At 37.8% G+C, this 15,560-nt stretch overlaps 1 protein-coding gene and 1 non-coding gene across 2 annotated transcripts; one reads left to right on the top strand and one right to left on the bottom strand.

Annotated features, from left to right (window-relative positions):
• Positions 1-4,880: 4,880 nt before the first annotated feature.
• LOC114501236 lies at positions 4,881-5,043 on the bottom strand. The gene has a single exon (XR_003684986.1). It is a non-coding gene; the product is annotated as a U1 spliceosomal RNA (small nuclear RNA).
• An 8,670-nt stretch (positions 5,044-13,713) lies between these two features.
• Positions 13,714-14,692, top strand: LOC114500465 (olfactory receptor 51F2-like). Its single transcript, XM_028517167.2, has one exon. It carries the CDS (start codon positions 13,746-13,748, stop codon positions 14,688-14,690), a length of 945 nt encoding a protein of 314 aa, XP_028372968.1. The 5' UTR covers positions 13,714-13,745; the 3' UTR covers positions 14,691-14,692.
• Positions 14,693-15,560: the final 868 nt, after the last annotated feature.

Raw genomic sequence — 15,560 nt, 5'->3', positions numbered from 1 at the left:
ATAACTTCATTAGTATGTATTCAACACATTCAGATATTATATATATTCATATATTTTATTAATTTGAAAACAATTTCAGTATTGTTCAAAAGCCATTAAAATGCAGAATATAGTTATAAAGTCATGAACATGTATTCATTCCACATTTTAAAAAGTTGAAGTTTAGCCCTGGCTGGCATAGCTCAGTGGATTGAGCACGGGCTGGGAACCAAAGTGTCCCAGGTTCGATTCCCAGCCAGGGAACATTCCTGGGTTACAGGCCATAACCCCCAGCAACCGCACAGTGATGCTTCTCTCTCTCTCTCTCTCTCTCTCCCCCTGTCCCTCCCCTCTCTCAAAATAAATAAATAAAATCTAAAAAAAAAAAAAGTTGAAGTTCTTTTTAAATAAGGAGTGACAAAGCATATGATTTAAAGTCAGAGAGGAGAAAGTAATATGATTCCTCTGACCCTTGATTTTTTACTCTTAGCCTCAATTTTCTTAGCTGTAAAAAGTAGCTAATAATACCCAAAGCATGTTACTGTGATAGTGATGAATGTGAAGCTTTATAGCTGGGGAAGTCTATCTGTATTCTTGGTGGTCTGGTTATAAGCACATTTAAATCATAGCCCTGGAAGAATTCTCCCTGGGAGAGAAAAAATTATTCAAATATACCTTTCCAAAAATAGTTATTTAACATTTGCTCATTAGTTTTAGTGTAAGAACACTCAAGGGTGACTTAAGAAATACAGAAATAAACTCTGGCTTGTGGGGCTCAGTGGGCTGAGTGCCAGCCTGTGAACCAGAGGGTCACTGGTTCTATTCCCAGTCAGGGCACATGCCTGGGTTGTGGGCCAAGTCTCCAGCTGGGGACATGCGAAAGACAACCACACATATATGTTTCTCTCCCTCTCTTTCTCCCTCCCTTTCCCACTTCTAAAAATAAATTTTAAAAAAGAATCATATAATTAAAAATAAAAAATAAAAAACAAAAGCTATTCCAGCCACTAATAGAGTTCCCCGCATTGGAGTAGCCTTTCTATGTTCCTTTGATTATATAAATTGAGTTGAAAAAGGATATTGTGAGAAGCATGCAGGGCAGTGGAAAGGACTCTGAGAAAAATATAATAAAGAAAATTTGGGGGCACATAGGAAGCATTTAATACATTATTACTATTGTTGCTAAAGAGAAGACTAGCTTGGAAACCTAGATAATCCCCTGGGGTCTCTGAATTTATTTCCTATCATAAAAAGAGCCTTAACTTGAGAGTCTGCTTCCACACCTTTAAGCTTACAAACTATGTCTTAAAGTTGTTAACATTTTATCTAGAAAAAGAAGTTTTTATCACTATGTCTAAATTTGTATGAAGTCCTAATATCAAGAATAACTACCAGATTAATAAGAATTCCACTAGTTTGTCATCTCTTTTAATATATGCTGGCATGGTCACATGACTCTACATCTAACTTGAGGGGGGTCATATATTGGGATTACAATATGTGCCTGATATTAAGGGTCTTGGGTCTACAACTATGATTAAATGCAATTCACTCATATATTCAGCAGATATTCTTAGATGCTACTGTGCCAGGCATTAATCCTGGCCCTGAGGTCATAGGCCTGAGCAAAACTGATGAGGTCCTTGCATTTTCCTGGGGATCCTTTTTGCCTTAGTGGCTACGCTTCTACAGCCTTAATAATAGACATTTCTTTTGTCTTTTCCTTAAATACTGTTAAATTTCCCAGGGTTGTTTCCTCAGACTTCCCTTCCCTTAGATTTTATTACTCCAAGATATTTTTACCACTTCTGTGATTTTAATCCTGACCCCAGTTTGACAACTCTGAAGATGTATCAGGAGGGCAGCACAGAGGTTCTTGCAAGTATGTCACAGGTGAAAAAATGAAGCTTGTCTTCCAACTGATGTCAAAGTGCTCACTCCAAACTCCTGGATTTTATTTTTGTTTTGCACTGTCACAAGTCAAGCTTTCCAGCCATTATTTTATTTTATTTTATTTTATTTTATTTTATTTTATTTTATTTTTTTTGTGAATCCTCAAGAGGCTGTCTGTATTGAACATTTTTCTCTTTCTCAAATACCTAGAGAAAAACCTTCTTGGTTACATCTCCTATAACCAATTATTCTCATTCAAGTTGGAGCCACTACCTGTTCATTCAATTTGGGGGTTGGAATGAGACTCATCAGGTTAACTTATATACTCAGATATTTTCTTTGCTAGAGTCACGTACAAATCTTCTTGGAGTACCAGGTCAAATTCTAATTCTGTCCATTGTACACACTGCCATTTCATAGAGATAAACATACCTATTGAGAGAATGCATGCATCAATGATTGAAAGAGGAACCCAGACCTTAGAAACCATACATTCTTTCTGAAGATAAAAGTAGAGTTTCAGAAAAAATGAGCACAAGAGTCAATATAGAGGAACTTCTTTGATTCTATAGAATTATTGAGCTGGGTAAATGCATGCTTATATCCTCAAACAGAGAAGATGATTCATATTTATCATCCTTCATCTAAATAGAAGTAAATCCAGCATCAGTGATGGTTTCTTAGGGAACTCACTGCCCCAATACATTTTCAATGCCCTTTGGCAAAGATGGAAATTCAAACTTTTGAGATATCCTCTCCAATTAATGTCTGAGAGCTTCCATTGAATTTCATTGTTATTGTTGAGGTTACCTTTAGGATATCTGTCTTTAGGGAGAATTCTCCATAAATAATATTAGGTTCAAGTTACTGCCTGTATAAACATTTTAATATCTATCACTCACTGTGGTTTATTTGCACAATTCTGTTTCTTGATATTTAGATTTTATCAATAGCCATTTCATATTTGTTCAATCATAAGTGTTTTTCTGATTGAATTTTCTGATGAATATTTAATATTATCTTTGTTATCTTCTTTCTGTATTGGGTACACAAGAACTTATATACCTTGGACTTCTGGCTAAGATAGAGGCATAGGTACATATACTTTGCCTCCTTGCACAACCAAAAGAAGGACAGCTCCTGTCTCAGACTTTCTGTTTCTTTCAGAACTTGCACTATGCATTGTGTTGTAAGACTCTTAGCCCTGATTTCTGCTTTTCCACTTCCTGATTCAGCATGATCGTCCATATAAACTGCTACATGCATGAATTTTAAAGGTTATATAGCATTTTACGACTGGATATAACATTTTATTTTTATGTCACTGAGAATTTTTGTTACCAATAGTTTTGACTACTGTGAATAATGCTGTAATTGATGTTTCCTTCTATAAAACATAGCCTGCATCTCTGATAAATTGTTTTGGATGAATTTTTAGAAATAGAATATTATAGGTATGTTGAGGCAATATACTGGAAAATTCACCTCCAGAAAGTTCACACAAACATTATAAAATACTGCTTAGTCCACTATAATACAGAAACACAATACTGTGTATTATGTTTTAAAAAAAATGTGTTGATTTGACAGGAAAAAATATTTCACTATTTACTGTAGTAAAATATTGATAATAAATAACATTGCAAGTCCCTATGGCACAGTTTTCTGTAAAATATTGATAACAAATAACATTGCAAGTCCCTATGGCACAGTTTTCTTGTTTCTAGTTCTGCTCTTTCTCTTTGGATTAACAAGTTTGGAAAGCATGAATATGAAGGCAAATGATGTCACAGACTGGTATGTTTCCATGGTTGAATGAATGGTATTGGTATTGACAACTGCACATTCCTGTTGCTGTGTAATTTTATTGAGGGACATTTTGCTCAGATTTTAGAAGGTTGAATCAAATTACTAGTGACTCTTTTGCTGGGCTGGGTGGAGAGTAGGTTGGTGAGAAGAGCCCTGCTTTGAAAGCATGTGTACCAGTGTGAGTCAGCACCATTCCAGTGTGCACACCAGTTCCACGTGATATTCCTGCAGTACTATTGCTCTGAGAAAAAAAAAGTCACATTCTTTTGGCCAGGATAAATATAAATATGATCCCTTCTAAGTCATTTCTGAGACTAATGGGAATTGAGTCACTGCCCTAGAAGTTTCCCAGCCTGGTAGAGAAAATGTTTTCAAAAGTCTCGAGGAGTTCATTATAAGCACACACAACAGAACAAACTTTCATATGTCAAATATAAGCTTACACAAGTGACAACGTGTTAACATCTCGTCTGGCACACAACATGCATGTGTGCTACAGAGTTTAGAATGACTTGAACTGGAATTAGTGGAAGAAGAATAGTTGTATGACGATTCTCTAAGAAATGAACTTTAAAAATCAAAAGGGTCTCCAAATATCCCAAGGTTTGAATATTGGTTGTGCCACTTATTAACTGAAAAACCTAAGTAATTACTTAAACCATTTAATCCTTGGTAACAGCATAAATCAAAGTAATAATAGATTCTTCTACCAAATTTATTATCTTCCAGTTTTGTGGGTTAGAAGTCTGAAATGAGTCTCACAGAGCTAAAACCAAGGCATCAGCAGGGCTGCATTCCTTTCCATAGGGCCTGGGAAAGAATCAAAACTCTCCCGTTTTCTCCTTCTAGTTGCTAGCCACATGTCTTGGCTCGTGGTCTCCTTCTGTCATCTTCAAAGCCAACAACAGCGGAGCAAGCTCTTCTCATAGTGCCATCTTTCCAGTTCTCTATTTTTAAGAACTCACATGCTTAGACTAGGCCCACCCAGATAACCCAGGATAATGTCCCCATCTGGGTCTTCAATTTGAATCATATCTGCAAACTTCCTTCTGCCACATAAAGGGAGCATATTCACAGGTTCCAGGCATTGGGACACAGATATCTTCCCTGGTCATTATTTTGTCTACCACAAACAATTGATATAAAATCTGAAAACATACAATGCATAACAAAATAGTGTTTGGGTTTTTTTTTTTTCAAGGAGAGAGCATGAACACAGTCCCCACTACAACAAATTATGCAGTCAAGTTCCCCACATTTGGGGAAATGAGCAGGGCTCAGCACACCCAGAGAGCAATGGATAAGCCTCACACTGGGAAATCCACCTTCGTGATGGTGGCGTCTCCCCTGCAAGATAGGTATTATTGTTATTATTTTTTTTACATGATAAAGAATAAAATATTTTATGCCAATGCATTTACTGTGGTAAAACAGACTGGGTGGTGGATAGAGGTAAGCCCGGATACGGGGAGAATAGTTAAGAAACTGCTGAAATTACCCAAGTAGAAGATACTTGTGCCTTGGGTGTTTGGAGGTGATAGAGAGTATTAAATTCTGGTAATATTTTCAAAGATATTGGCAGAATTTTCAGGTTTGTATGCAGACTGTAGGAGACAGAAATCAAGGATGACTTTTATGCTCAGCATGGTCCAGAAATGGCGGGGATATCTGAGGATCTAAAGGGGCTGTAAGGCTACATCAATCTGTGGGGACAGTTTACTAGAGACTAAAGAGGGCAGTAGTCACTTCACCTCAAATGACTGTTGGGAACCACCCTGCCTGGTATCAGAAGCTGTAACCCCTGCCAAGGCTAAGGCTGAGGGAATGACCTTGGACCATAAGGCACCAAGGAGACAAAAGCTTATCTCCCTGGCAGGAGCACTGCTTCTGCTCCTTTTGATTCACCCTTATCCCCCATTGCTTGGTTGGTTAGCCAATTACAGGTAAGATTTCCCAAGGGGGGAATGATCTAAGATAGGCATGATCACATGGGAGGCCCCCAAGGAAGGACTTTGGGGACTACAGTAAAAGGGGGTGATGGACCCTCACTCCTCGGCTTTGACATAGCCTGAGTCCTCATTGTCTGCGAGAAAATCTCCTAATCTCTTGGCCAGTTTACTTCCCTTGCTCCACCTAAATCTGAAACAATGACAGAGGGTGGTGCAGCCTTGTGCTGGAAAGGGCAGGTCCCCTTGGTGATCAGGTCTATGAAAGAATATGTAAAATCCTGTGAAAACTGCTTTGTTTAGAATGCTCTCAAATAACTGATAAGGGTCCAAGGAAGAAGTAAGTTTGTCCCTTAAAGTTTTTTACAGCTCTTTAGCTATCTGACCCTGACTCAAAATAGGCCCTCAGAGTCCCTTGTTATTTGATCCTTACTTGGAGACAATGAGTAATGAGCTTTACCTGAATTCCTGTGTAAACAAACCCCAAAAAAAGCCATTGAGGAAAAGGTTATTAGTCCTTCTCCTTAGAGAGACTGGCTGCCTTTCCTCCCCAAGCAGATCATGTCTTGGTAGACTTATTCTCAGCCGTAGCAGATGGGGGCTCAGCGGACAAAGCTGCCCCACAGATGACATTGCTGGCAAGATCCATCACCCAGCTACCCAAATTCTGTGATATAAGGTACCACCCTCAATATCTGAACACAAGTGGGAAAAACCCCAAATTATTGGGATTACTTTTCTTCCATCTAGTGGGCTATTTTCTAAAATAGAAAATAGATTGAATGATGAAAAAGTAAAACTTTATTTCTACACACCTAACTTGTGGACTGAGATTTGCTTAGTATATTCATCAAGCACTTAGTTCACACCTCAAAGATCACCTTATCAATGGTCGTCAACATTGATGACTACTGGTTAATCTGTTTTCTAGGCTAAACTGGGAGACCCTGGACAGTAAGAACTACATTGTATTCTTTTTTAAATCCTCAGCACTTAGCATGATGTTTAGAATATATAGGCACTCTTATGAACATGTACTAGATACATGTGAGGATGAGTCAATTGTTTTTTCTGCTTGCAAAGAGAGGATACTAGGAAGCCCAGGTAGGCTAATGAAATATGACTGCTGTGAGTAACAATAGATGCTAAAGCATTATGGGGTAAAGTCTAATTTGCATTTGCAAAAGCAGATGCCTTTTAGCAGTCTGGTATAAAATTTCATCTTAAAAATTCCTCCTCAGAGTAGCTGTTAGAATTGGCATAAGTTTTCTGGGAATGATGAGAATTTTCTAAAATTAGATGGTGATTATGTTATTGCAAAAGTCTGAGAATTTACAAAGACCTATTGAATTGTTCTTTAAGTGGGTGAATTTTAAGGTATATGAATCATATCTCAAAACTGTTTTTACAAAGAACCCTTCCATAAAAGGACAGAAGGACAATAAAATGCATATCAACCTATAAAACACTTTGCCACAATAATTAATTACATAATGGAACAGACATAAAAGACTTGTATGAGGAAAAAAGTAAGTCTTCTGGGAGCATCCAGACACTGACTGGAGACACAGCAAGTTACACCACCAGCAGGAACTGGTCTCTCAGCTCTGTCACTGTCTCTATGAGGCTGGAACAAGTCCCCTCATAAGCTTGGATCTCCCCTGAAACCTACAGCCTCCTCAGCCTTCTAAGTCAGCCTAAGAAGAACAGACAGACCTGCTGTATGGGCTCTGTAAGTAAATCTTACAATGTTTTGTTGGATGAAAACACTTGACTCTGGTGAAGTTTCTTATGCACAGGACAGAATTTTCTCACGCTGTACAAAATCAGGTTAGAGAATGAGGTGGTAGACTGAGGTGGATGGAAGAATTTGTAGAATTATTTATTCTCAGGAAATCTATATTTTGTTCTGTCTGGTATAGGTTGGATAGTTGGTTGTTCATTAATCAAATGACTTCATCATTGTACTAATATATTTATGGTGTTTAGTGGTTTGGTGCTTGAAAAAACCAAAGAGGTTATCAGAGGCTTAAAACCTCATTTCTAAGCTCAATGTTTCTTAATAAAAGTGATAAAAATGCCAATTTGAATACCTACTGCATGCCAGGTACTGTATTAGGCATATTCTACCCCATAGATGATGAAACTGGATCAAAAACAGTTTATATTACTTGCAAGTGAAATAGTTCTTAAAACCATAAGCCTTGGAATTAAGAAGAACTGGGTTTGGAATCTCAGCTCAGACATTCCCTAGTTGTGTATGACCCTGTATATGTTTCATAATCTCTCGGATACTCAGTCTCTTTAGCAGGAAAGAGAATTTAAAGTGAATTTAATAATGCCACTTGCCACATGATATTGTACTAAGAATTAAAATTATATGTTTGTAACATGCTCAGCACAGTAATAGTCATGGAACAAGTTCCAATCAGTGGCAGCTATTATTGTTATGATTAATATTTTTATTAGCATTGTTGTACAAAGTCTCAAAACTAGTTAGTGTCTGTGCAAGGATCCACACCATGGTCAGTCACACACTTTGACAATGGCTTGGACAATAGTGATGACATATGATCTACTTCAGCAGTTAAAGACATAAACACAAGCTACAGCTCACAACAGTGCAACGACGAAGAGAATCATTTTGATCTAAGTGGACAAGAAAATTAGTTGAAAGACTATAGGTCATTTCTCACAAGAGAAAAGGAAGGTTGTGTATGGATTGGAGTGGATGAATTAAACAGGTTTGAGGATGATGGCAATGCAAAAGAGTAGCTCAGGGGAATTTTAGTACTTCCTCCTAATTGTACCCATTAGTTCCCCTTTATTCTTTGATATAAACAGTAACATTCCTTCAATGTAAGAAAATACAATGAAATATCCAGTGTGAGAAAATGCATGAAATACACCTTCAAATACTCACTACCAACTATATTGCTGTTACTTCAACTTCATATGTGGACCACCTGATGTTCTAATTTTTAACATTTCACAAGTAGAATCAAGACAAAATGCAATTAATATTTGTATATAGGTGATGAGAGAGAGGGAAAAGAATGGGTGGATACAACATCTGTGTGTGTGAGGATGGTAATGCCAATTAGATAATTTTCTAGAGTTTGATGTCATTTACTAATAAATAAAGCAAAGGAGAGGGAGTGAGGTTGGAATGGGGAAAGGAACACACTGGATTTGACTCACACTGAGGTTGGGTTATCTGAGGGATTGTGAGTGAAGATGTCCCTCAAGGGGAGATAAAATTTTTTCACCTTTTATTCACCAGCACCCATCACTACCTTTGATTTGTTCTCCTGCTGTGAATTGCTTTTTCTAAATTGTTGATGTGATCTCCTCGCTGTAGTTCCACGATTTGGTACTGCCTTCAAGTTTAAAACCTTGCCACAGCTTTAAAAATCCTATCAACTTTGGAAGTATAGAACTCAGAAGAGTCCACAGTTAGATTTCAGTATTGCAAGTCATCTTGATATAAATGCTATTTAATACCATGGAAATAACTAAGATATTCCAAGGAGAGTGTAGGATCTCAGATAGCAAGAAAAGAAGAGGGACTTCTTGGGAGTTGGGGGAGAAAGACTCCAAAAGAATACCATAATTTGGAGACACAGAACAAAAATATTGTTTGGTAAATGGGGACAGGGGAAACCCACAGAATAACTGTCACTGAAGGTAAGGAAGGAAAAAGTTTCAAAGGGAAAGTGAGAAACATGGGGAAAAAATGAGAGGAAGGGGAGAAAAACAAACCTGAAAATAAACTTTTAGATTTGGTATTTAGAAAGTCATTAGTGACATCAGTTGGAGAATTTTCTTTGAGTCATTGGAGAAAGACTCCAGACTGTTAGTGAAGGTGAAAGAAAAATAAACAAAAACAGATTGTCCAAAGAACATTTTTGTCATAAAATATATGGCATGAAACGGAGAGAGATACAGGGTTTATGTCTTACCACCCTCACTGACTAAGCACAATGGCCAATCATAATATATAGTTGATATATCTTGGTTAAATTGGGTGTGTGTTGAAAACACCTACAGAAAAGTGTGGAAAGCTTTCATTTGTTTAGGTTGGGATAAAATCTGAATATTGTAGAATGCTAAACAAAAGCCAGTGGTACAAAATAAGATACTAAAAAGAAAAAAAAATTGCTGTAGTTAAATTAGAAGAGACAGAGAATAATTTGTTCACTTACTCATAAAATATTTGGAAATGGCTGGTTCTTGATGCTTTGCAACTAAAATCTAAGATCCTTATTCTTCCATGGAATGCAAGAGTTTCATTTCCTAGCCCCCCTGAGTCCTCCAGCTTCACATGTAAGTGTCCAACATGGCAATTCTCTTGTATTTTCTTGTTTCACTCAGTCTCTGCTCATGTCTTTATGTCAAAAACGCTCTCTCCTGCTTTTCATCATGAACTCACTGTATTCCTCAAAACCTTTTGGGGGGTTTTATTTTCTTTATTTTATTGCTGTTCAAGTACAGTTGTCTGTATTTTCCCCTCACCACTCCCCCTCTACTCAGCCATCACCACCTCTCTCCCTTGATCCGACCCCCCACCTTGGTTTCCTCCATGTGTCTTTTACTGTTGTACCTGAAAACCCTTCCCCCTTCCCCCCACCCATTATTTTCCTCCCACCTTCTCTCTGGTCACTGTTAGTTTGTTCTTAATTTCAATGGCTCTGGTTATATTTTGCTTGCTTGTTTTGTTGTTGTTGTTGTTGTTGTTGTTGATTGAGCTCCACTTAAATGTGAGATCATATGGTAATTGTTTTTCACCGCCTGGATTATTTCACTTAGCATAATGCTTTCCAGTTCTAGCCATGCTGTAACAAAAGATAGGAGCTCCTTCTTTCTGCTGCACAGAATTCCACTGTGTAAATGTACCACAGTTAATTGATCCACTCATTTACTGATGGGCATTTAGGTTGCATGGAACTTGGCTAATGTAAATTGTGCTACTATGAACATAGGGGTGCATGGCTTCTTTTGGATTGGTGTTTCAGGGTTCTTAGGGTATAATCCTAGCAAGTGGAATTGCGGGGTCAAAAGGCAGTTCCATTTTTAGCTATTCATCAAAACTTTACAGTTATATTTTATGTATTCTGTTAAGATTTCTTGGAAATAATAATTCCGGAAGATTTACAGACACATTCTTGTATACACACACTCTGTATCTGTCACTCCACAATATTTCTGTCTTATTGCTTAGAAACATCATGTTTTTGTACACTCTACAAGCAATGGTAGAGTTACATATCCTCTGACATGTAACTAATACAGTGCCCAGCATGTAGTAAGTATTCAAAACTTGTCCTTTTTCATTTCTCATTTCCATAAGTCACTAGTTCTTATTAAAAATAAGGGCTTGGGCTTTAAAAAGAAAAAGTCCTGGCAACCTCTCTGATTTTCTCAGGCACCAAACCACTATTGTTTTACTTGCTTCATATGCTTAGTGTTGACACTATACACAGTGTGAGCTCTCGGTTGAATACTGAAACGAAGTAAGTGTTTATGGTAGATGATCAGGAGCTTGTGTGGAGTTACTGACTGTGAAAAGGAATAAGGAATCCCCTGTGTCTGAGTCCAGCATAAATGAGGAGCAGGTGAGGAAGATATAGAAAGGAGGGAGCTGAATTTGAAGGCGTTCTCTTCTGCCAGACTCAGTGCAGATCATTTCAACCTCAACTCTGCATTTTTCTTCTGAGCTCCAAGCCAGAAATGGAAGGAAAAATCTGACAAAACGAATGCAATGAGAAAGGAGTAAATTGTTTGAATTAATGAAATAATGTAAAGGGAACCATGAACAAGTTAGAATGAGTGAGAGATTCTTCAGCTAGTAATTTTTAAAAAATAACTGATCTCATAAAATTACCTAAAACTCAGTGATCAAAATTCCAACTCAATCATTGTGTGTATTATCATAAACACCATGAAAATCATAGTGATAACCAGAATTAATCAACACATGTGAAGGCCCTCTGTACTCTCGCAACCATTTTTATTATTCATCATTGGATATTAGATATTGGAGTTATTTAGAAATAGTGCTATTCTTTCTCCTTCACTTCATTATAAATTTTTAAGGGGAGTTTTGTTCATGTTATGTCATACTTTCTACTGTGCACAAAGTAGGTGCTCAGTAAATGTCTCTGAGAACATAAGGCAAGAGCCAAGCACAAATATTACAAGTTCATTCTGCCACAATAATTTTTACATATGCTTTTCTAAAAGCCTGGGAATACCTCCCAACTTAGACAAAACATAGAATTCTTTCAAGTACTGATTTTTCTAACTAACCATCTCTAAATACCCAGATCCTTTTGTACATAGAATTAAAGAATTCCCTGTTTCATGATTACTCTACCTCCCTCTAACTCCAGGAGTTGACTTCAAAGACTGAGTCCCAGGCTCTGTAAATCAATAATAGTAAATAAACAGGACAAAAACATGTGGAAAATGAGAGGTGCACTGACTATTTAAAACTATCCTATGTATCATTTATTTAATAAATACAGTTTTAGTTTGTCTTTCTGCTCAATATATAGTTTCTTCAAAGCTAAGTATAGTTACTAAAAATGTTTTTTCAGAAGTCAGCCTATTTATGAAAAGTGTCAATAGAACTTGTTAGCCTGTTAAACTTTCACAGCTTATTGTGAAATGCATACCAGTTGGGCAAGGCTTGATTTCTGTATAACGTCAACAGTATTCATGACATTTAATAAATAGTCACTGGAAGTGTCAAAAAGATGTTCCCCCTCCTAGTGCATGCCCCCTTCCTGTTAACTCTTATTTTCATTATGAGGTTGGCTGAGGCATTCCTGGCAGTAACGTCACTGGTTCCCTGAGGACACTCTTGTAACCCTAAACTTTAGAATTTACGTTATAGTTCACTTACTTAACTCATGTAACTTAATGTTTCTTGTTTTCTCTAATTTTCAATTCAAAATTTCCCAATTTTTAAACTAATGTATTTTTTAGGGAATCCTTGAGGTGGCACTTTATCTGGTGAACTTGTGTGCGCTGAAAACTCTTGGGTTTCCCCAAGCAACAGTGATCTTAATGCTGGCTGCTTCCCAATGATTGAGCCCTCTCTCCAGCCACAAGAGAGGCCCCCTCTGATTTCCCCAGTCCCCTCTTCCAACTCATACATACCCATATATCTAGTTTGAATTCTCTGCTCAATGAAAAAAGCCAGAAGACATTTGCCATCAGGTTATGTCTTTCTCCTCAAAGCAAAACAGTAATATCGTATTAGGTATCTCTTGGAAAGTATGTCTTCACAAAATGGAGAAAATCTGTTCTGGAAACAACTCATCTTCAAGCAGATTGAAGAGAGAAATATATCTGAATGTGGCAGCACGTTATGTCAAGTGGGGGCAGAGGCCTCTGTCCCTACAGTGGTAAGTCTGTTCTGACTGTCCATCTCTCTCAAACATGATGCCAGCTCCTGCAATCTAACTGCCACTGTGAAGGTTAGATACTGTAGTAAGCTGCATGTGACTGCACTGGTCCTAAGCCATTTACCATAATGTAATATGTTACTTGTATTTTAAACCAGTATCTCTTTCTCACTATTTTCCGGTTTCCCAAATTGTCTTGAGATTCTCTGCTTTCTATACTTCTGGCTGATGTAGTATTATTGCTCTTCCATAGCCCCAATGTCTTTTTCTCTGAAGCCAACTATACAGGAAAACCAACATGCAACCTCTTCATCACAATTTAAACATTCCAGGAAGAATGAAATATGATCAGTCAGCCTTGGATAAAATGTCTTTATTTAGTCCAGTCATCTCTGACTAAAGGAATGAAAGCAAAGGTCGCATAGAATAAACATAGCTACAAGCAAAGGGCCCCAGGGAAGAAAAATTGTGGGCTGACATAAATGCAAAACTATAAAATAAAAAATAAATTAATGGTGCCTACTATAGCAGTTAAAAACTTACAATTCTTTTATCAATTTAAATGAGTCATTCATATTTGTGTAGCATATAAATATTCATCTTTGGTTGATTTGGGGTTCAATAAAATTATTTGAAACTAGATTTTTAATGCAGTTTTTTCACCATTCCAGTGTTTCACCTTGGAATTCTGTACTTATAATTCAGCATGTCCAACTTCCAGAATACCACATCCTCTTCCATCATTTTCCTGCTAACTGGCGTTCCTGGGCTGGAAGCCTTCCACACCTGGATCTCCATTCCCTTCTGCTTCCTCTATCTAACTGCCCTCTCAGGAAACAGCCTGATTCTCTTTGCCATTGTCACTCAGCCCAGCCTCCATGAACCCATGTACTATTTCCTCTCCATGCTGTCCACCACTGACCTCGGCTTGTCCATATCCACCCTAGTCACCATGTTGGGTATATTCTGGTTCAATGCCAGGAAGATCAGCTTTAATGCCTGCTTGTCACAGATGTTTTTCATTCAACTCTTCACTGTCATGGAATCTTCAGTGCTGTTGGCTATGGCCTTTTATCGTTTTGTAGCCATCTCTAATCCTCTCAGGTATGCCACCATTTTAACTGACTCTAGAATAGCTCAAATTGGAGTGTCCATTGTCATCAGGGGGACACTAACGATGACACCAGTGGTAGCCCTTCTTAAAAGACTGTCCTACTGCCACAGCCATGTGCTGCACCACTCCTACTGCTTCCACCCAGATGTGATGAAGCTCTCCTGCACGGACACCAGGATTAATAGCGCAGTTGGGTTGACAGCCATGATCTCTACTGTTGGGCTAGACTCAATCCTCATCCTCCTCTCTTATGTTTTGATCATTAAAACTGTCCTCAGCATCGCATCCCCAGAACAGAGGAAGAAAGCCTTCAGTACATGCATCTCCCACGTTGGGGCTGTTGCTATTTTCTACATTCCATTGATCAGTCTGTCCTTTGTTCACAGGTTTGGAAAACATGCCCCACCCTATGTACATACTTTGATTGCTAACACCTACCTGTTGATCCCCCCAGTGATGAACCCCATCATCTACAGTGTGAAGACCAAACAGATACGTAGAGCTGTGATAAAAATTCTCCATCCCAAAGACATATAGACTCAAAAAATTTGGACTCAAAAAGGTCCATTCCAGAAACTCAGTTTTGCCAGGATAAAGGCATTCATATATATAAGTAGAATATAAACTTCTATTCATAAGTATCATAATAAAGTTATTTGCAAGAGATTACTAGATACTGCAAATTGATAGTTGCCAGACTTTACTAAGCAAAATTGGACAAACACCAACATGGAAGAGGATCCTTTTCATTTCACCTTTTTAAAAAAATGTGGGGAGGAGGGAAGGTTCTAAGCAACTTAGAAATTGAGTAAAACAGAGAAAAATCTAGAAAAAAAAGCGACATAGAAAAAACTCCACATTTTGAAGAAGTCAAAGTGTTTGTGGAAAGATGAGCATCTCTGTACTTTTTTACATCTCTACCACTTGTTCTATCTTCACCAGTGTGACTGTGGCAGAGGGTCTGCAAAGGGAGAGGGAGGGGATGAAGTCAGAAAGGTAGACTACACAGGACTGCACATACTACATACTAAGTAGTTTGCTTTGTATCTAATGCCTGCAAATCATTTTTTAAATATTTTTACAATGACATAAGTTAGGAGTATGACTTGCAGATTAGAAGTATGTTGGATGTGTGAACAAGACTGGAGCCTAACATACTATCAGTTTTTATCTGGTCTCAGGGTCTTGCCAGACACCATTCACTCTGCCTCCAACATTCTCATCACCCCACTTACCTGCATGGCATTTCTGCCTACCTTCTCATTTGTCAAGCAGAAGCCTAATTTCTCAGAAAATCCTAATTAAGTTTCTTTTCCACATTAAACATTGCACTGTGTTTGCCTCCTGCACATAAGTAATAACCTGTCACTCAACAATACTGCAACTCCAAAGGTGCCAAAAGTCAAC

Source organism: Phyllostomus discolor, chromosome 6 (genome assembly GCF_004126475.2).
Source record: "Phyllostomus discolor isolate MPI-MPIP mPhyDis1 chromosome 6, mPhyDis1.pri.v3, whole genome shotgun sequence".
NCBI lineage: Eukaryota > Metazoa > Chordata > Mammalia > Chiroptera > Phyllostomidae > Phyllostomus > Phyllostomus discolor.
This window is presented reverse-complemented; position numbering and strand designations above follow the sequence as displayed.